This window comes from Pimephales promelas, chromosome 18 (genome assembly GCF_988280905.1).
Source record: "Pimephales promelas chromosome 18, fPimPro1.hap1.1, whole genome shotgun sequence".
Taxonomy (NCBI): domain Eukaryota; kingdom Metazoa; phylum Chordata; class Actinopteri; order Cypriniformes; family Leuciscidae; genus Pimephales; species Pimephales promelas.
In genome coordinates, this window is record NC_142786.1 from 7,308,128 (window position 1) to 7,331,524 (window position 23,397).

The 23,397-nt window shown below is 38.6% G+C and overlaps 2 protein-coding genes across 4 annotated transcripts in view; one reads left to right on the forward strand and one right to left on the reverse strand.

Moving 5' to 3' along the window:
* The window catches only part of ing4 (inhibitor of growth family, member 4), a 28,477-nt gene extending 20,621 nt beyond the window's left edge, over positions 1-7,856 (reverse strand). The window contains exon 1 of the mRNA XM_089123143.1: positions 7,808-7,856. The gene's annotated coding sequence lies outside the window, so the exon portion shown is untranslated. The remainder of the gene's footprint in view (positions 1-7,807) is intronic.
* Positions 1-23,397, forward strand: part of fam131ba (family with sequence similarity 131 member Ba) — a 35,669-nt gene that overhangs the window by 1,018 nt on the left and 11,254 nt on the right. For all 3 annotated transcript variants that reach the window (XM_039652673.2, XM_039652675.2, XM_039652676.2), the window contains exon 2: positions 12,505-12,542. In XM_039652673.2, coding sequence (XP_039508607.1) covers positions 12,505-12,542 — 38 coding nt within the window. The remainder of the gene's footprint in view (positions 1-12,504; positions 12,543-23,397) is intronic.

Genomic DNA, 23,397 nt, shown 5'->3' on the forward strand with positions numbered 1-23,397 from the left:
ATATTGGGCAATTAGGGAAGCCCGTATTTATATCCTCCTGAGAGAGCTAAATTTAATCACCTCTTATAGAAATGCTTATTCTTTAGACTAAAAATTCTTGCAGCTTCAAGTTGTGCCGCTGAATTTAGCTGGCTATCTGTTATGTGCTCTGGGGAGGAGCGTGGATGGCATATTTAGTGTGTTTGGCTATAAATAGTGTCTACTTTACAGTGACCGAAAAGGAGAGGAGAGAGGACAAGATGCATGCTAAATAATATGGGTCAAGTGCTTGATATGGGCCTGTGGTTGTTCACCCCCTTATTTTGATTGAGGCATACACTTTTCATGTAACCTGAGGAAATTTATGTGCTGCTGACATGTTGCACTGACACTTTTAATGGCTCAACCAAGGCCCTGTTATCGATTTTTTTGTTATTCTTGACATCATGCGCTCACAAGGCAAATTGTTGCTACAGCCAGAAATAGAAACATTCTTAGTCTACGTTGATTCATCACAAATCCTTTAGAGATTCAGTGCTTACAGTAAAATGCACTGCATATACTTCTTGGAAACTTTTTTACATCAGGTTTGGAGTCCTAGAAGCAATTACACAGCTATTGTTCCTCTCACAATATTGTGTAATGAATCAAGCACTTTAAAGGGCACTACTTGAATCTGGTGACAGACTGTAAAGGGCAATTGCGATTTACTAATCAAAGTATTAAACTAGAAATGTCCTTGCTCCTTTTGGTAAACAAGCATGAAATAACACTTTCCTCATTGAAGTTATGTTAGATAGTCTGTCAAACACATTCACTGGGAGTTTGTTATAATTATACGCTTCTGTACTTGAGCAGTGAGGGTCAGTATTAAGCATTAACATATTATCATGGATTACATTTTTATGACAGGTAAGGGATAAGACTTACATTTTTTAATTAAGAGATTTTTTTATTTTTATATACATACTATATTTAAGTCTGTATAATAGACTTATGTATAAAAACTCTTTCATGGTGATGTTCCTTTATAGATTACCAATGTTTGTTCTTATATTCCATAAAACAAACATCTTTAGCCTATATATGAAACATGATATTAGCCTACGGGTATGCTATATTTACTTTTATAAAACAGTTAGTTCCAGTCCTTGATTCTGATTCACGATAAAACCTAAAACACGGCTATGACTGTTTCACCCACTGGTTCCATGTATGACTATCACTACACAACACCCCTAGCAAGCACTCTTGGCAACGTAAACATACGTTTATTCTCATTGATATTGTTAATTGAAGCTTATAAAGTAGATTGTGAGAGATCGAGTAAGTGAGTACCTGCATTTACAGTAGATATAGCATTTTCCTTCAGGAAGTCATATATTTGAAATAAAAAATCAGATCTGAATGTCCGCTGTGATATCTTGTCCTTTTAACAATTAACTTAAGGGGTTTCCGTTGGGTCTAGCTTCTCCGTGTTCACAAGCAAGGGGGTAATCCATCGAGGGGGTAATCCAGCTGCCATCTTGTAGCAGAACTTCACTTGCGTTAGCATTTCCATTGACTCCCATTCATTTTGGCGTCACTTTGACAGCGAATAACTTTACATCTGAGGCCTTTGAAGACCCCGTTTGTCCTTTATTTATTTCTAAAGAAACACGACAATGTATAAAATGCTCCATTACCCTGTAGCTTATGTTATGGCACCGTAGAAGCAGTTTTTTTTGTAAAAGTAGGCTAACGATTGCTTTAAAACAACGCGACTCTCTGTCGCACAGTAGAGAGATTACTGTACGGACAGGAGGAGAAGCTCACACGCAATCGGGGAAACGTGGAGGCAAAATGACAAAATGATTAATCAGAATACCTAGCAAAACTTTCTCCTGCTCCTAGCTCATGGACAGCTCCTACTTACACTCTCCGCCTCTGCATGTTTCGGAAGGGAATGATTCAGATTTCTTATGCCACAGCCACTAGAAGACAGACGGGTTGCTCACGTCACATCTACGTCGTCAAGCTCTGTTTGAGTCGGTTTGAGTCTGCGCGTCAGGAACGGAAGTGCTAAAAAAATAAAAAAAATAAATAAAATTAAAAAAAAAAATCGCCAAGAACGGGCTTCTCTTGTCTCAATGGAGTTCCAATGAGATGGCTCTGTCCACTTCTCATACTGTCTATGTTCACAAGAATTTCATCAGCAGTCCTTAATACTGACTGACTCACTCATAAAGACAGTCTTTGTTGCCATCTATGGGCGAAATAATGTAAAGGTGATGATACACTGGGCAACTTTTTGGGCAATGTTGCCGTCAACAGGCAACCAGATGAGACAGGGCCCACAACTGACCTAAAGTATCCAGATAGAAATTTATTGCCCATTTTCAGTGGGAAAGTGCCCAAGCAACAGCAAAATTGCTCAAAAAGTTGCTCTGTGTATCATCATCATCTTAACTTCTGTTGGTGTTCATGGTCAGGGACTATTTTTTTCCAGCAGAAGGAATGCTTTTAGTGATTTTACTTCATAAAAGTTGCATTATTTTTTTTTGTCTTTAACATTTGTTTTGTGTGGTAACGGTAAACGTTTTATAGAAGCAATAAGGTAACTTACTCTTTTTTTTTACAGTCTATGTTATGCCTAACAACCTTCAGCCATGACTTATTCACGATACCGTACAGCCTCTCGTACCTTATTGCTTACATATGCCATCAAATAGCAGTCAGAATTAATTTCCGTTACTATACAAAAATATTTTATTTATATTTAATATAAAAGTATTGTTGTTGTAGCAGAATGATGAATGATCTGACCCAAGTAGTTCCGTCTCAAATATTGTCTCAGGGCCAGCTGTGGGTATAAAAGGCAATAAGTTGAGAAGTGTGTGTTGGCAAGCTTGAAAGTGAAATCAAACACTGTGTAATAAAAGATTTCTGTAAAAAAAAAAAATCTCTCTTCTTACGGTCCCTGTCTTCTAACTTTATAGTGTTCTGGTTTAGCCTTCTATTGAAATGACATATTGTTGACTCTTTTATACTTGTGTTTGTTGAAGTTGCTTTGGATAAAAGCATTGGCTAAATTAATAAATGTATATTGATTGGTAAAACATCGCATTTGTTTGTAACAGGATTGTGGGTGAGAAACATTGTGTGGGTGTGTTTAGGTGGGCATCAGGTGGATGGCTCAGCTCTTGGCACTAATGTCGATGTTTGCACTGGGTCGCTCTCTGTATGTGTTTGTTCTGTTCTGAGCTATTGCGTTACTCAGGGATACCTCTTTGTATTGATTTCATTTCAAGCTCTGAAAGAGGGTCAGACAAGCTGACATACAGATGGTCTCTCTCGGTCTCTTTCACACACACTCAATGTTATGCTTCTCTCTCTCTGTGTGTGTGTGTGTTTGTGTGCTGTTTGCATGTGATTGCATGATCCAGCTTGTGTGGTGACAGACACGGTCCAAGGTGACTGGCTCAGTATGATTGAAAGGTTTAGGAGGAATCAGAGAGAGAGAGAAAGAGAGAGAGAGGACCTCAAATAATCGTCAGATGAGTAAAGGGAAAGAGGAAGGCAAAGAAAGACGGTGACTGAGGTACAGGAAGTGAAGGACAGGACGTTCTTAAATGTCTTATGGCTTATCACTTTGGTAACACTTCAGAATACTGTTCCGTCATTAATTAGTAACAGGAACAAATGAGTAATGAGAAATGACTAATTATTTGGAACAGTATTCTAAAGTGAAAGCATGATAACTTCTAGTATAACCATACTGAAGTCATTGTAAGCTTTAGAATTTTTGTGAGGTATGATATGATATGAAGATGACTCAAGTGTTACCACACCCTTTTAGTCATTTGGAACAGTATACTAAAGTGAACATCATGGTAACCAGTGTTGGTTACTCAACAATATGTAATTAATTACTATAGCAACTAATTACATCTTCAACAGTGTCATTGTAACATGTATGCTCTGTTTTTACTTTGTTTCCTTGTGTTTTTGGTTCTGTCCTGTTTTAAACCGCGTGTCCTCTCAGTTGGCCTAGTTTTCCTAGTCTTGAGTCTGTTTGATTCATTACACTTGTCCAATTAATTAGCTTATTAGTTCCCTCATTTGTTCCAGCATTCCAGTCTTGTTAATTTTGAGGTGTTGTGAAATCTGTTCCTGTGTTTGAGTATATTTGAATTAAAGACTTTTAAAGACTCCTGGACTATTATCTGTACGGAAGATTGGCGAGAGCCCGCAGTAGACTGTGTTTGGCCTGCGGCATGATCCTGAGCCTCAAAAAGAGTCTGACCAAATGTATGAGCTGGAAACACAGCGCGTCATTGAGGGAGTGCTTGTGGAGTCCGAGAGCATGGAGGGAAGCCCCACCCACAACCCTGCCATTGTCGATGCGAATTAAATGGCCTCTGGAAAATATTTGGACTCTGAAAGGAATTAGGAGGTATTTGAGGAGGTAAATCCCCTGTTTCTTAAGGCGCTTTTCCACTGGATAGTACGGTACGGTTCGGCCCAGTACGCTTCGACTCGGCGCGGAACAGTTCGGATCGCTTTTCGTTTCCACTGCAGTAGTACCCCTTCAAAGTGTGTGGGACTGATCGTTATTTGCGCGCGCCTCTACTGCCATGACATCATCTTAAAAGCGCCACATTTTCAAACCCACAACACAGGAACAATGGAGACTATCGAGGGGATGGTGTTCCTGATTCTCGGTATGTGGTTGTTTTTAACTGCTAGACGGAAAAATGTGTTTAAAATGAGGCTGATGGCAGCAAAACAAAAATACTGCTAAAAAAGTGTCTCGTGTCGCAAATCCAATGACGCTAGTAGTGACGCTGGTAGTGACGATTCTGTCTGACCAATCAGTGATCTGCAGTGTTTCACGTCACATTTTAGTACCGGTACGGTACGCTTGGAACCTCAACAGACCAGGTACCATTTAAAGCGACCTGAAGCGAACCGTACTGTACCGTACCATGCAGTGGAAAAGCACCACAAGTGAGACGTACCGAACCGAACCGTACCGTACTATGCAGTGGAAAAGCGCCTTTACACCCCTGCTGGTCCCGCCCAGCCCTGAGTCTCCTGTTTCCCTGCTGGTTCCACCCAGCCCTGAATCCTCTTTCTCCTCTGCTTCCCAGTCCTGCATCCCCTCTTTCTCCTCTGGTTCCGCCCAGCCCTGAATCTCCTCTTTCTCCTCTGCTTCCCAGTCCTGTATCCCCTCTTTCTCCTCTGGTTCCGCCCAGCCCTGAATCTCCTCTTTCTTCTCTGCTTCCCAGTCCTGTATCCCCTCTTTCTCCGCTGCTTCCACCCAGTCCTATATCCCCTCTTTCTCCACTGGTTCCACCTTGACCTGAATCTCCTCTTTCCCCTCTGCTTCCCAGTCCTATATCCCCTCTTTCTCCACTAGTTCCACCGAGACCTGAGTCTCCTCTTTCTCCTCGGCTTCCCAGTCCTGTATCCCCTCTTTCTCCGCTGCTTACACCCAGTCCTGTATCCCCTCTTTCTCTGCTGGTTCCGCCTAGCCCTGAGTCTCCTGTATCACCACTGGTTCTGCCCAGCCCCATGTCGCCGGTGCTCCCTGTGATCCCTCCCAGCCTCCCTCTCTTACCTCCTCTTCCCAAATCAGCCAGTTCCTCAGCCCAACCTCCGCTGGTTCCCTTCAGCCCCTCTGCATCTCCAACTCCTTTTTGTGAGGAACTGCCTCGGAGCTTCAGTTCTCCAGCTCTGCTCGGTAAGGAGGTTCCCCTGGCTCCACTTCCAGCCTACGAATCCATCACTCCATGGTGGCCTGTAGACCTATCGGCTCTGCCTTGGCTTCTCCCTCCCTTGGCTCCACAAGAAACCATCGTCCTGACAGCTCTACCGGGCTCCCTCTTTTCACCAACTCAGCCTCATCAGACGTTGCTCCTTGATATCACATGGGATTTTCATCCTTTCAGCTCCACCTGGTTCTCTATCTCCATCAGTCATCCCCAGGGTGTCAACAGCCAAGTCTCTACCATGGCTCCTCCCTCCCTCGACTCCGGCCGGGTATATCATCCTGGCTGGACCCTGGACTTTAATTTGGCTCCTCCTGCACCTGGCTCCCCCTGGCTCCTCTCACCCTCCACTCCCCCATGGAATGTTTTTGTCTTCATCTTTTCCTCTTCCCCTTCCTTTGGGATAATGTAACCGGTATTCTCTGTGTCTACTTTGTTTCATTGTGTTTTCGGTTCGGTCCTGTTTTTACCCGTGTGTCATGTCAGTTGACCTAGTTTTCCTAGTCTGTGTCTGTTTGATTCATTAAACCAGTCGTCCAATTAATTCGCTTATTTGTGCCCTAATTTGTCTAGTATTTATGCCCTATGTTCTTGCAGTCCTTGTCCTGTCTTGTCAATGTTGAGGTGTTGAGAAATCTGTTTCCTTGAGTTTTACTGAGTGTTTTTGAATTAAAGTGTCCTGGATTATTCCTGTCATGTGCCGTATTCAGAACAACTACCCATAACAGTAGATTACTGTCCAGTGCATTACTTATTAATATTTACAATCTAAATATTAAAATCATATCAACCCAGTTACAAGGACAGACACGAAACTGCTCTTTTAATTCTTTCACGTAAATAATATAAAATAGCATACATTTGTGAACTGACCAAAGGATTTAAAGGGAGAAGGTTAAATTAAAAACATACATTTTAACATTAAACATTCAATTTTGATGTTGAATCCACTATTGTTTATATATAATTGTTCTAGTTTACAGTATTTAATGCATTAACACCAGAAGTAACCATTTTTGTTAAGATTGCATTACTCGTTTGTTCCTGTGTAGTTATTAATTAATGATGGAACAGTATTCTAAAGTGTTTCCATCATTTCCTATTCAGTGCTGTCTATACAGGGAACCAATCCTTGGGGCACTTTTAAGTTTTATTCTAATGGTATCCCTATACTTTTCTTATTTTAAGCCACTGACATCCAGTTTCACCTGCATGTTCCTTCCAATTAAATTTGAGACAGTAGAAGCAATTGTTTCTTTTAAAGATTTCCATTAATATCAGGTTAAAGGTCACTTCATAAACCAATCATTTAGAGGTGAGTTTTAAATCCAAAGTGAAGAAATGTTCACAAATCAATACCACAATGAAATGGAATAAAATATTATCTCGTTCTTACTCTCTTTTAACTTTATTTGTAACTGTAATATATATATATATATATATATATATATATATATATACTTGATCATGAAAAGATTTAAATGCCCTTCAAGAAATTTAAGACGTCAGTCAAGTGTAAATGCATCTTGTTGTTTAGGCCACATATGCATGTTATGTATGTAACACCAATTTTCATTTGAGCCAAAGAGAGCATTCAACAGAAAATATCACTGCTCTGTAGCATATAGCCTGGGAACAATTGACTTTGTACACTGACGCATGTATAATTCCTATTTTGCCAAAGTCCGTGGTATAATAATGCTATTTTAAGCGTGCTTGGCCATAATGTAGTGGGTGCACAACACGCAGGAGAACAACTACCCATTCTCACGCAGGAGAACAACTACCCTTTGATTCTCTCATCAACACAGATGCAGCAGTTTTTTTTTTTTTTTGCAAATCATACGTTATAACAAGAAAAGCTTAACACATGAGGGAAATCATTGTGGTGTCCATGAAGATGTAAAAAAAATGTAGGCCAAAATGTAGCTTACAGATTTACACAAATTTTTCAGGTTAATTATAGTAATGAAGGATCAGCCCTGTTTGCCCAATTGTGGCAAGACACATATGTTTATAATGTTTAAAGTAGTAGTTCACTTTAAAAAAAAAACGTTTGCTGATAATTTACTCACCCCCATGTCATCCAAGATGTCCATGTCATTCTTTCTTCAGTCGAACAGAAATTAAGGTTTTTGATGAAAGCATTCCAGGATTTTTCTCCATATAATGCACTTTACTGGGCACCAAACAGTTCAAGGTCCAAAAGACAGTTTCAGTGCAAACTGCAAACTGTTCAAAGCGCTTTAAATGATTCCAGACGATGAATAAGGGTCTTTGTTGGATCTCAGATGTTAAATGTATCCAGATGTTATTGGATGGACAGGATAAACAGGATGTACAAGTTGGTCTTTAGTCACTACAAACAATACAATAAAGGAAATTAAACTCATATAATTCATCAGTAACATATCAACAACATATATTTAAAATAATTGGCAAACAAACTTACTCAACGCATCCTAAGGAAATGACATGGCTGGGTGTCCATTCCAACCACCACACCTCACCAATACAAAAAAGAAAAAAGGGAGGAAGTGAGGTCTACTTATAGACCTCACCCAGGGGGTGTATGGGTAATGTAGTGAAGCTTACAAAGAATTGTGGGATATTTAGTGCAAATATGTATATATATATAAAAAAATAAATGAATAAAATGTATAATTTAAGGACCAAATTCACAACAGTCTTATCAAGCGAAACATTCAGTCATTTAAAAAATAAAAAACAAAGTTTAACTTTTATAAGCTCAAATGCTCGCCTTGCTCTGTTCTGTGATGCGCGTTCGTGACTCACCTGTTCGAACTCGTTTATCAAACTGAACGAATCTATTTTCGAGTCACTTGTTTCATTCAACGAACGAAATGAACGAATTGACTTGGAAAAAGATTCATTCGTTTTGACACAGAACAGAACAAGGCGAGCATTTGAGCTTATAAAACTTAAACTTTTTTTTTAATTGAGCGATTGTTTCGCTAGATAAGACCCTTATTCATCGTCTGGAATTGTTTAAAGCCCTTTGAACAGTTTACAGTTTGCACTGAAACTGTCATTTGGACCTTGAACTGTTTGGTGCCCAAAAAGTGCATTACATGGAGAAAAATCCTGGAATCCTTTTCATCAAAAACCTTAATTTTTTTTCGACTGAAGAAAGAAAGACATGGACATCTTGGATGACATGGGAGTGAGTAAATTATCAGCAAAAGTTTTTTTTTTTTTAAAGTGAACTTCTCCTTTAACCGACGCTGATTTGGGTGGGTTTCTCCTTGAGCGCACCTGGTAAACTCGCCGTTATAATAACAATCCGCCATGCAACATGCGCACCTGCTCTTGAATGGTATGTTGGATGACGCTCTGATTGGTTTATTTCACGTTACGCCCAAACCACACCTATGAATAATGAAGCTATTTCAGACCTGCGTCAGGCACAACAGCCATTTATCCCGCCGGTAAAATAGCAAAAGCGCCTAAGACCCACCCACAAAGTTACGTGCGGCTTCGCGCTTGATACTTGTTTCAGATTGTTAAAATATAGGGCCCTCTGTGTCTTCTAACTCTGTGTCATTTTAATCTCTTTACGCCTCTCTCCTTTTGTCTTTGTTATAGTGTTCTTGAGTGTCTTGGTCTTTCTCTCATCCTCTTTGTCTCTGTCTTTCCTTTTCCTCCCCCCTCTCCGTGTGCTTTTGGCTCAGTACTGGAGGTGAGTCAGCCTCTTGGACTTCGCTCCTAATCAGAGTCACTGTGAGCGTCACCGTGTGTCAGAGTTCCAGCTTGCATTCCATTATTTGTCCCTTTTTCTTCCCTCTCTCCTAGTTCTTCACTACCTTTTTTGCTGTAGAATAAAATCTCAAAGATGTTCTCTAGGCTGCGAGATCTGTCAAGCCAGATTGTCCATGGTCCAGTTGTTCCTCCATCTGGTCCTTGGCAATGCAGATCTTCTGCTGCTTCTCTCTATGGGACCGTCACGCTTACGCTGGGTGTCTAGGAATCTTCCTTCCTGTTCCTCATCATTCAATGTCTATCGACGTTAGCTTTCATCCTCGTCACATGGATATTTGTTTATCTCGTCTGACTGCTTCTTTATCCGTCTCTCTCGCTCTCTCTTTCCTTTGCCCTGAAGCTCGGGCCCTCATAATGCCCAGTGTCAGATTCAGACATAAATGTAGATGGGCAGAGTAAACAGTGCAGCGGCCATGTGGCGCTCAGCGACCTTGGATGTGACGGCTTATCCTTCATGTCTCTCGGGATTTTCTCAATGTGTTTTCCTGCATGAGTGGAAGTGTTTTGTCCATAACAACATCATGGTGGAACAGACAGTTAGAAAGATATGGGTCCTGACAGCTGGGATGTGCAGGGATTCATCCCTATCTATCTATCTATCTATCTATCTATCTATCTATCTATCTATCTATCTATCTATCTATCTATCTATCTATCTATCTATCTATCTATCTATCTATCTATCTATCTATCTATCTATCTATCTATCCATCTATCCATCCATCCATCCATCCATCCATCCATCCATCCATCCATCCATCCATCCATCCATCCATCCATCCATCCATCCATCCATCCATCCATCCATCCACCCACCCACCCACCCACCCACCCACCCACCCATCCATCCATCCATCCATCCATCCATCCATCCATCCGTCCATCCTGGCTGTCTATATGTCTAGCATGTTAGTTCTGACTGTCTCCATTCTAATTGATTATGAGTAGATCTGCTTACCTTAACTCACTTTCTCTGTCTTTCTCTGTTTACTCTTCACTCTGGTTCATTGGTCTCCTCCAGAGCCGCACTGCTCTGCATCGCTCTATCCTTCTCTCCAGAGTGGGTTAGGTTGATTGAGGAAATGGCCCTGAGGCCCAAAGGCTCTGCTGTACTTACACACAGAGAGAGACCAGCAATTAAAAGACACACGCTCACACACACACACACACACACACACACACACATGCACAGGATGCGATTAATGCATTTTGAGATCAGTCTGGAGTGGACAAAATAAAATCAGATGCAGATAGAACAAGGACTGGTACATTCTGTTTTGATGTGATTAACCCCATCACAATATTGTTATTCTATTGCGTCAACAGTTTAGGACTGTTGTAAATGAGTTCAATGAATCAAGCCAATGCTCAACTCAATTTCACTGATATTGAGCTGAATTAAATAGAACTAAATTGAATGACGGGGGAGTGAGAGAGCATGTGCAGCTAGGCAGGGTCTCAGGCCACGTTTACACAAAGTATTTAGCAAAACGAATATTTTCCCCCTCTCCGTTTTCAAAAATAACATCGTTCACACTGCGCCATCTTAACTATGCCTATTGGCGGCAGTGTAGGGAGAAGGAAAAAGCCATACAAGCCAATCAGAATACTCAGAATCGACAAGAAAGAACCTAAAACGCTGTTTCTCCCAGTTCACACGACAACACATAACCGGCGTTTTCAGAAATCTCCACTTTGGCCGAAGTTTTTAGAAATAATCGTTTTCTGTGCAAAAAAGGGGTTTTCGTGTAAACGAGAGGCCAATCCGCAGGGAAATATCTGCGTTTTCCCTTCGTGTAAACGGGGCCTCGTTCAATAATAATAATAAGGTTCTCACAGGCCACAATTTTGCTGTTTGGCACTTTTTGTATCGGAAAAGATTTATTTTGTCGTATGGAAAAATGTCGTATGGCATGCATTTTAAAAATAGACTTTTATTTCCGACATGCTGGATTCTGTTTACAAAAATAAGTTATAATATGTTGTGTCACTGTTCAGAGAGACATTATTATGTTAGCGACAGGCACAATGTCGAATACAGCTTTACGCGGACTCTTATTCTGCTCATATTATACACATCTGACAAGCAACAATATTGCACAGCATGCACCAGGTTTGACCCCCATTCTACAATGAACTGATGAATCTGGATATTGTAAATGAGGGAGAGTGTCACTGCAGTTAACAATACACAACCAAATCCTCTCTATATGCGCACAACCTCTCTTGTACAGCCATTTATCACACTTTGCAAACATACCCTTCCTCTCAGTAAAGATGAGAGCAAAAGCAGCAAGTGTGGCGCTCTCAAAACCAGTTGAAACACACATACACACAAAAAACACCATTTAAATAAGCATACAGTGCACATGATAACTGTTTGATTGCTGGTTGGCCTTAATTGGGCTCCATTTATTGGTTTGCCTTAAAAAACAGTAATTATGCTTGCTACAATTTTTTGTGTTTATGCAATCTCTAATGTTGATTTTTTTCAGGCACATCATTCATAATGTTAGTGGAAACTGGGTTACATGTCATTTCTTGTTTGTCAGTTTGAATGAGTCATTGTAAACACACACACAGTCAACATATTTCTTAATCGAAAAGAGTGCAAATTTAGAGGAAGCTACAATATAAAATGAAATAAGTGGTTGTTTAAGGGTTAATCTCAAATTCAGTATCTCTTCAGCCTATTTTTGCAATACAATTCCTAATAATTTGCATAATTGCATCACGCAGAGCAATCGCTTATTTTTTTAATCATTTTATAGGAACGATGCGATATAGAAACATGATGCTACAAATCTTCTTCCTCACAGAGTGCTGGCAGTTTTGGATGGATAATTAATCTAATTTTAGGTCTTTGTGTGAATGTCAGCAGAAAATGTAGAGAGGAGCTGTCAGTTTGACTTAGCTTATTTGGTAAAGGTTGCATAAGCCACATGCCTATTCCCTTATCTCTCTCTTTCTCTCTTTCATTCTCTCCCTGCAGCGGTGGATGCAGTTCCTGTTCGGAAAGATGGGGAGCAGGTAAGTAAAACTACACCACTTTGAATATTTAAGTTTTGCTTGGGCACCATCGGTCCCATGTTGTGAGCTTAAGCTTTAAGGATCACTTCTAAATGACATCATTTGCAGAGATGATACTTGTGCCAAGTCTGCATGTCTGTCTAAAGCTATTATACCTCCCAAGTTCTGACATTTGTGCCTCATGGCACTTTAATGAAGTCTTTAGCTAATGCAAGGACCCCCTGTGTGCCAAACTCATGTCTTGCCACCCCCTAGTGCTGACAGTCAGAGAAAGCATTCAGTATTATCTGTATTTGAAAAGCCACTATATTACATGTCTCACCAAGGCCACGGGAGCCAGAGCCCAGAGTCCGGCCATTACCGTACAGTATTGCCGTAAAACGGGTTTGTCCCCTGGGAAGACATAGCCTCATCTGTCTTCTCTATTTGCCGTCCGTGTTCACGTCCTACCCAAGGGCAGCAGCTCCTGGCTTGTTGCTCTACTCATCCACAGATGAATTTGGCTCAAAATCTACTGTTTTTGATCCAAACCAAAATGACATGTTTTATATCTCAATGCAGAGTTCAGAAGTTGAGCCAAGAGGTGGTGTCATCTCACTGTAGCTGGAGCAAATTGAAACAGTGTCTTTGCTGTGCATTTATATGTTCGTGTTAGAGAGCTGCACTCAAAAAGGTGATTGCCGGTTGCCAAAATAAGAATAATAATGATAATAAAAGAAAAAAAAGTCATAAAATGTTGCCTAGCAATGAAAAACTCTCAAGAATCAGCTGCTTGTTGCCAACTAGCAAGGCTATATAGCTTAATGCTAGCTCAAATCGCCCTCAAACTTAGCAAACCTTACCATAATAAATCATTCTGGCCAATCTCTTAATTCATTAAGCCACTTGCTGGTTGCGAAAATAAGAATCACAAGAATAAAAGAAAAAAAATGTCTATGTAAAAAGCTGTAAAAAGAATCAGGTGCTAGTTGTTAGGTAGCAAGGCTACTTTAGCTAGCTAGCGCCATCTCAAATTGCCCTCAAACTTATCTAAAACCTCACTAAAATCAATCATTATAGGGTTAATTTGAAGGCCAGATAGAATTTCACTGACTTTTTTTGTGTTTTTAAACCTGTTTGAATTAAACATTTGTTTTTATCCTCACATTGAAAAAGTAAGCAGCAAATTGCCAAGCTTACATAACTTGGTGTTCTCTGAGAAATGTAATTTCATTTATATGTTCGTGTTAGAGAGCTGCACTCAAAAAGGTGATTGCCGGTTGCCAAAATAAGAATAATATTGATAATAAAAGAAAAAAAAGTCATAAAATGTTGCCTAGCAATGAAAAACTCTCAAGAATCAGCTGCTTGTTGCCAACTAGCAAGGCTATATAGCTTAATGCTAGCTCAAATCGCCCTCAAACTTAGCAAACCTTACCATAATAAATCATTCTGGCCAATCTCTTAATTCATTAAGCCACTTGCTGGTTGCGAAAATAAGAATCACAAGAATAAAAGAAAAAAAATGTCTATGTAAAAAGCTGTAAAAAGAATCAGGTGCTAGTTGTTAGGTAGCAAGGCTACTTTAGCTAGCTAGCGCCATCTCAAATTGCCCTCAAACTTATCTAAAACCTCACTAAAATCAATCATTATAGGGTTAATTTGAAGGCCAGATAGAATTTCACTGACTTTTTTTGTGTTTTTAAACCTGTTTGAATTAAACATTTGTTTTTATCCTCACATTGAAAAAGTAAGCAGCAAATTGCCAAGCTTACATAACTTGGTGTTCTCTGAGAAATGTAATTTCATTTATATGTTCGTGTTAGAGAGCTGCACTCAAAAAGGTGATTGCCGGTTGCCAAAATAAGAATAATAATAATAAAAGAAAAAAAAAGTCATAAAGTGTTCCTAGCAATGAAAAACTCTCAAGAATCAGCTGCTTGTTGCCAAGTAGGCAAGGCTATAGCTTAATGCTAGCTCAACTCAAACTTAGCAAACCTTACCATAATAAATCATTCTGGCCTATCTCTTAATTCATTAAGCCACTTGCTGATTGCGAAAATAAGAATCACAAGAATAAAAGAAAAAAAATGTCTATGTAAAAAACTGTAAAAAGAATTAGGTGCTAGTTGTTAGGTAGCAAGGCTACTTTAGCTAGCTTAGCGCTATCTCAGGTTGCCCTCAAACTTATCTAAAACCTCACTAAAATCAATCATTATAGGGTTAATTTGAAGGCCAGATGGAGTGAGTCTGAATTTCACTGACTTTTTTGTGTTTTTAAACCTGTTTGAATTAAACATTTGTTTTTATCCTCACATTGAAAAAGCAAGCAGCAAATTGCCAAGCTTACATAACTAACTTGGTGTTCTCTGAGAAATGTTATCTCTTAGAAATGGGATAGTGGTTTATTTATCACAATCCTCCTGATTTTGACCCGCCTCATTTGATACTGTAACTATTTTTTGTTTCACTGAACCACTTTCATTAAGGATTTAGACCTTTTGACAGCTTAATGGGTGAAAAACATTTTGTCATCATTTGCTACATCCAAGTAAAGCATCAGATTAAAGGGTGATTATCACAAAACTGTGTGTTCTGCAAGCTTTTTAAAAAAGGTACATTTAGGTGTCTTAACACTTGGAGACTACAAAAGACTACAAAAAAAAGACACCAAACAAATTATATAAGAAGTCCATATGATTCAGAATCATATCAATCAATCAAAACAACAACATTACAGAATAAAACAGTGTTCTTTTTCTGAATTCACAGTGTATTGTATGTGTACAGTGTACCAGGCTACCAGCAAAGCGCATGTTTGCATTCAGACAAGTAAGGTTGCGATACCGAAAATGCAGGACCACATCGGAAATGGCAAAAAAACGAAACAAAAACAAAACTGTACAACCGCATATAACCTGACTGCATACAGTACACAGATCCATTCAGAATTACTAAACACAGCAACATACAAGAAAATCTAAATATTATCCTGAATGTGTGTGGAAACAACTTGAATTCACTGAAATGTGTCTGTGCATAAATACAATGTGGGATCACTCAGTGCATCGAGACATGGATGTTTGCTCATCTACACAACAGACTCAGTCACGTGTACGTCTCCTCACTGCCATTGTGTTTGCCTTGATTGCAATCTTCATCCATCAAAACTTTACTAGCAAGAAGCTTTTAGTTTATCCAGCCAAGAAACAATTTGTGTATCATCTGGCCATATATACCGGTGGGATGTTTTGACGTTCCGTTCAGTCTGTATTTCGCACTGTATTTCACTCTTCAGAAGCAATCACAGAATGACTAACAGAAAATTGTCATCATATTATTTTTATTGACAAGTATTACCGTCAACTACACTGTAAAAAAAATATATATGATAAAGTTATGACAGTTTATGTTTTTAAAATTGATTTAACTCATCAAAATAAGTTTCAGCAGTTTTCAACCTTTTTTAATGCTGTAACTCATTTTAATTCAGTTTAATCTAATTTAAGTTAAAATGACTAAAAAAATAAAAATATTAAATTTTTGGCTCAGATAATTGATTGCCTTTCCTAAAGATTTGTTGTTTTGACCAACGTCCTTATGATGCCAACATTTCTCGACTTTCGTTTTTGCCCTGCAGCTGGAAGACCATGCCGAACGCTGCGAGTGTGTTAAAAATCAGGAATGGTGACAGAAAAATTGTGCTTGGTTCGTTTTCATCTTCAAGCCAAACTTGGGTATTAATGCAAAGTTTAAATCCCGTCTGGCTTGCGTGCCCATAATGTTTACGAATTAGGTCAGTAGACGGAGAGTAGGCGGTCTTTTGTGGCTGTTGAAACGCATTCGATAACATGAGCGTTTACACTATGAAACCAATCCGGTCAAATGGGTTTTCGCCTTCATCTGGAACTGCTCGAAAGCAGACAAGCTCAAAAAGTTTTAGTTCCTGTTCACACATGTATTTAGATTATATATATGTCAGAGGTCGCACGCCTCTGGAGCAACAAGGGGTTGCTCAAGTGTCTTGCTCAGGGTGGGTTTGAACCTGGGCCTCTCACACCAAAGGCATGTGTCTTATCCACTGCGGCATCGCCACCATTATAGTTTTAGGGAGGCTGAGATGACAAACAGGGGAGCTGAAGCCCCCCCTAAAAAGGGTCTAGAACCAATCCAGGTTTCGAGACACATCCAGTGCATGTGATTTCTGTGACGTCCACATTCTTTTTAGTAATAAAAACCTTAATTATTGTGACCTAAATGCTGTTTTGAAATCTGAAAGGTCTTTAAAAGGCGTCCCCTTAAAATGTGAGGCAAAACATGAATCACTTTATCACTGCAGTGGAAAAGAAAACTAATTTACTGATGTTAATTTTCATTTAGCTGTATCCGCCCCCCACAGAAACATTGTAGGTGGGTGCCGTAATTGCAAGCCAGCCTCAAAAGTGTATTTTTAGGAGCCAGCTCCACAGTTTATGTAACAGAAGCGGCCATAAAGACTAAGATGGTGGGAAACAAATCGATCGACCCCTGAACAGCCGAACCATGCCGTTAGTTTGTTCAGAGTTTCCAAGGGGCAGACATTTGCCCCACGGCACGCCAATGCCTGTCTGACAATGACCTCCATTTGACCTTTCATATTGATTTCTCTCTTAATGAACAATGAGCGGCTACTGCTGTTCTCACTGGCACCGGTGTTTGTCTCGCTGCGCTGGGTGCGGTGTAAATGTGATCGATCGATCGCTCGCTGTATGTTTGGGTTGTCTAGGATTACTTACTCTAGTGCTACTCATCAAAGTCGCCTCCATCTCCTCTTGCAGTTGTCCTTATGTAAAGACTTCTAAGGCAGATATCAATATGGATACCCTAGGTGGTCCTTCATTCATGAATATTTTACACCATGTTATCGCAACGAGGGTTCAGACAAAGATATGTCTTGGTCTGCACGACAGTTCGTAACAGATGAACATCATCTCGCCTCCTTCTTCTGCTTTCTGTTTATCTGTTGTTCTTCCAGATCTAGCGTTCTGTACTTGGCTTGATGTTCAGCCTTCTGCTGTTTCCTGCTAACTGAAAGCATGCCTTTTCTTCTCTTTTACTGTATCTTTCTATACTTCAATTAATTTCTTCTAGCAAGGACATGGCGAGTTTTCCTGGGAAGGAATCAATGTAAGTGTGATATTGACACTTTTGCGTTTAATACTTTCTCTGGCTGCAAACTGCACATAGAAACATTGTTCGCGATGTCTGCCGTCAGATATTCCCGTCTCGTCAACACCATGTAAGTTACGTTGCTGTGTAGAACAATCAGTGGTGGTTTGGGGCGGAGAGCGGGTTCCCAGACAGCAAACTGACATTGAATCAACGTGGAAACGACGTCTCTCATGACATTGAAACAACGTTGATTTGCTCATCGAATTAACGTTGAACCAACGTCAGACGCGGCATTCTTCAAAGCTAAATGAAAATCGAAAATTGGTTTGCTTTCATAACGTTGAAACAACGCGTTGATTTCAAGTTGATTTTCCGTTAGTTTTGAAAGAACGACGCGTCTGACGTTGGTTCAACGTTAATTCGATGAGCAAAACAATGTCAGATCAACGTTGTTTCGATGTCATATTTCCACGTTGATTCAATGTCAGTTTGCTATCTGGGTTTGCAACGCTAACTTACCAGGTGTCAGTGTGACTGTTGTCCTGCGATGCCCTCCGTGTCAGAGTCCATCTGTTGTCAAGAGGTTGATCTTGAGCATGTGTTGCGTGGTCAATTCTGCATCACCGGCGCGCACGTTTACCATGCTGTGCCGGGAGTTAGACGTGTGGAAGCGGCGATGCTTTCCCTGAAGGATGTCAGAGCGGAGACACTTTTTCCTAGTATATGTAGGCTGTAGCTAACGTTACTAGCACTACCAGTGCGAAAATATGGACGTTTCATGTCCCCTTTAACCAGTGGTGGAATGTAACGAAGTACAAATACTTCGTTACTTTACTTAAGTACATTTTTCACGTATCTTTACTTTACTTAAGTACAATAAATAGAGCATACTTTTTACTTTTACTTCGTTACATTTTGCAGCAATTATTATACTTTCTACTCCACTACATTTCTACAACTTTGTTACATTTTCGTTACATTTTCTGATCAGTTTTCCCCCTGCCAAAACGTAATCTGACCGTCCGTTTGTTGCACGTTTGTCTCACCAGTGACGTTTGGTTGCCATAGATACAGTATATCAACCCGGTCACACTAAATGCGTCTCACACGCAGTGTGTTTATCGTGCAACTCATACGCGAAAATTTGTTTTTACGTGCATAGGAAACACACCGTGTGTAGTATATGTTTGGTTTGGTTAGGATTATGGCAAGCCAAGAGGTTCATTATTACACCATGAATTAATCTCGTTTACTGCCAAACATAGTTATCATATAGTAAGGATAAGCATGATGTGTATATTGCCTAATTGCAAGCTTGTTTCAGAAATGGTGACATTTTTTTCCATCATTATTGAACATCAATATAGGAGTAGGCTATTAGGTTGAATGAGTTAGAATTAAATGTTTTATTAATCATTAGAAAATAGACATTAAGATAATAAATTGTTATGCAAGTACTTTTACTTTTAATACTTAAAGTACATTTAAAATAAAGTACTTTTTACTTTTTACTTAAGTATGGTTGTCATTGTGTTACTTCTACTTTTACTAAAGTAAATATTTATCTGGGTATTTGTACTTTTACTTAAGTACTGAGATTCAGTACTTCCTCCACCACTGCCTTTAACAAATACGTGCTAACTTGCAAGTTAATGACGAGGCGGGAATATCTGACGGCAGACATCGCGAACAATGTTTCTATGTGCAGTTTGTCAACATATAACATGAGACGTCGTCTTTTTGTCTAATATCTGTACCTAACATTAGTCGTTCGCGGTCAAAACACTGGTATAAACACAGTTTGATGTCGCGATTTTCAATGCCCAGAGCCTGTTAAACTTGAGCCAACCAACCCCGTGACGTCAACTGCACAATGGCGGCGAAAGATACAAAGTTTTTTCTTTTTTTCTTCTAAATGTTTACATTTGTAATGTTAATTGTTGATTATATTGGAAATCCATCTTGTAAATCATGTAAACTTGATTCACTGCTTCATTTCCCCTTTTTACGTTTTAATATTCTCTAAACATTCTGAAACAAAAAATAACGTTCCAAAAACGTTAGACGTACATCCAACTAAACCGTTTCAAAAATGTTCCTCGCACAATGTGAAATCACGTTTTTGTGCTAAACAATTTTAAAGACCAAATAACGAACATATACGATGCTATGTTGTGAAGAAAAATGTCATAATAGTACTAAAAGGTTTGTATTAATAATATAAATCAAAAATGGCCAATCTTAAATATCTGCTGTGACTCCACAGTGTTTCGTCACTAGCAGGTTTCTCTGGGGGTTTGAGCTGTCCGCCAGCTGTCTTCAATAGGCCACGTCATGTTATCTGAGATTCGGCCTGTTTTGTGAATCGTAGGTGGCACTGGATGTGAGAGATGATAACACAATTTGGTTCACATGGAGTTAGTGACGTCTGCTCTCATTTTAAAATAAAAAAGGACAGTTAATACCACCTTTAGTGATAAATCGGGAAGTGTCGAATCAAATTTTACGTGCTTTACTGTTTTTGACAGTAGAAATGTGGTCATGAATATTTCTAACAAAGGTCTGGATGAATCACATTTGAAGAGGTTTTAAAATAGATAATGTGATTGCACATTAGCTGAATAGAGTGCTGCAATTATGATGTTTTGTTTACAATTTGCCCACGGTTTTTCATTAAAAAATGTTTTTGAAGCATATTGCATGATGTGGCCTCTATTTTTGCTTCTTTTTTGTTCCAACTTATCCGAGTATGTTTCAAACTACTGTACCCTGGGGTAGGTTGTAAAAAATGCGAAAATATGATATTCCTCAGAAGGTTTGAATTGGTGCCTTTTGTAGTGAACAAATTTGTGTATGTTGTATACAAGTTTGAGCCTTCAAGCTCAAATTCAGTGAGTTACAGATGCTGAAATAAAGAGGTGTTACAACCATGGTCTTTTTGATATCGAAGCTTGTTTCCGTCACATAATAAATAATAAAAAAGCTAATTGCTACTTTTTATCTCACAATTTTTTCTGTGATATAAAGGCACAATTGTGTGTTAAATTCAGAATTGCGTGATATAAAGTCACAATTGTGTGTTATAAAGTCAGAATTGTTAGATATAAACTCCCAACTCAAAGACAGACACAACAGTTAGAATTGCGAGTTTATTTCTCCCAATTGAGTGTTATTCTGTGATAATTGTGGCGGAAACAAGCTTCCATACTTTGAAGCCTAAATACAATCACTTAAGTAAAAACTTAATGTCAGGTTATAAGAGAACTGCAGTCGCACGACTTCACTTCAACATCACCACCTATTTTGAAAAGGCTGTAAAAGCAGACTAGTGAGTAGATGGGTTTACCTGTTCTGTGCGATGACGTTTATTGTCCCTGGCATCCTCTGTAGTCCTCTGTAAATCATGAGTGGGGTCCCTGTAAACCCTAATGCTGAAAATAATTAATTAGTTTGAGTAGGACCAACTTAAAGTTTACAAATTAGTTCAATCAAATTAACTTTTTATGAGTATTTAGAACTTTCTTCGGTAACACTTTATTTTGATGGTATCTTTTGAACATTCTGTTGACTATAAGTAACTTTGCAACTACATGTCAACTAACTCTCAGTAAAGGGCTTAAAGGGGTCATGAACTGTTTTTTTTATTTTATTATGTTGGGTAACACTTTAAAATAATGGTCAGTAGTTAACAAGTAGCTATGCAGGAAGTAATAGGTAGTACTGCATTAACACCGAAGTTAATACTATTAACTAATATGGAAGCAATATTAACTAAGCATTAAGTAATAGGTAATTAGTACAAAGGTAGTTCCTTGGTAGGTATTTGATTGTTACTAAAGAAATATATCCTCATTGAGAACTACTTGTGAACTAAGAAATAATAACCAATTAATTACTAATCACAAAAGTAACATGTCTAAAAAGTGAACAATTGTGGGGGTTTTATACTCTTAACATGGTCATAACATTTCAGAAGCACATGCCTCAAATGGGTTCTTTGTGGAAACCAGTTTATGAAGTTTATATATCCTCCCAAATACATTAGCTAGGTTGAGATTGTGACCACTACTCTTGCCAGGATGGACGCATGTTCTCTGTTTATTTAAAACTTAAACATAAAATAATCCTAATAAAGACAGTTTTTAAAAATAAACCTTAAATAATTATGAAGTGATGCTGACACTCTCATGATTGGATTAGTTCACTATTATGAGCTCTATTGAATGTCAGTCACATATATCTCAGACTCCAAAGACCTATAACTTTATGTTACAGTAGCTGCCTGAGGAGGACTTCTCTTTAGGACATGAATATAAACATTGATGTTCACTTGTCAAAAACAATTAGCATCTTTAATGAAGAAATTGGCTGCATTTATGTTACGATAAGCGCAAAACCACATCTTCCAGATTACAGTGTTTGTTAGAATATTAGTGCCTCACAGAACCTGTACAGTATGTGTCAAATATAAAATTAAATTACTTGTATCATTTGTGAAAAACATGTTAACTCCTCACTAACTACTTAAGCGTTACCTTGTTATCCTGCAGGAACTACTAGTGATGTGGCCCATTATTTTAAAGTGAAAAACATGTTAACTCCTAACTAACTACGCTTGTAGTTAGTTAGGAGTTAACATGTTTTTCACTTTAAAATAATGGGCCACATCACTAGTAGTTCCTGCGGGATGACATGTTAACTCCTAACTAACTACAAGCGTTACCTCGTCATCCCGCAATGTTTACACAAGTTAACGCTTGTAGTTAGTTAGGAGTTAACATGTTTTTCACTTTAAAATAATGGGCCACATCACTAGTAGTTCCTGCGGGATAACAAGGTAACGCTTAAGTAGTTAGTGAGGAGTTAACATGTTTTTCACAAATGATACAAGTAATTTAATTTTATATTTGACACATACTGTACAGGTTCTGTGAGGCACTAATATTCTAACAAACACTGTAATCTGGAAGATGTGGTTTTTCTGCTTATCGTAACATAAATGCAGCCAATTTCTTCATTAAAGATACAAATTGTTTTTGACAAGTGAACATCAATGTTTATATTTATGTCCTAAAGAGAAGTCCTCCTCAGGCAGCTACTGTAACATAAAGTTATAGGTCTTTGGAGTCTGAGATATATGTGACTGACATTCAATAGAGCTCATAATAGTGAACTAATCCAATCATGAGAGTGTCAGCATCACTTCATAATTATTTAAGGTTTATTTTTAAAAACTGTCTTTATTAGGATTATTTTATGTTTAAGTTTTAAATAAACAGAGAACATGCGTCCATCCTGGCAAGAGTAGTGGTCACAATCTCAACCTAGCTAATGTATTTGGGAGGATATATAAACTTCATAAACTGGTTTCCACAAAGAACCCATTTGAGGCATGTGCTTCTGAAATGTTATGACCATGTTAAGAGTATAAAACCCCCACAATTGTTCACTTTTTAGACATGTTACTTTTGTGATTAGTAATTAATTGGTTATTAATTCTTAGTTCACAAGTAGTTCTCAATGAGGATATATTTCTTTAGTAACAATCAAATACCTACCAAGGAACTACCTTTGTACTAATTACCTATTACTTAATGCTTAGTTAATATTGCTTCCATATTAGTTAATAGTATTAACTTCGGTGTTAATGCAGTACTACCTATTACTTCCTGCATAGCTACTTGTTAACTACTGACCATTATTTTAAAGTGTTACCTTATGTTGT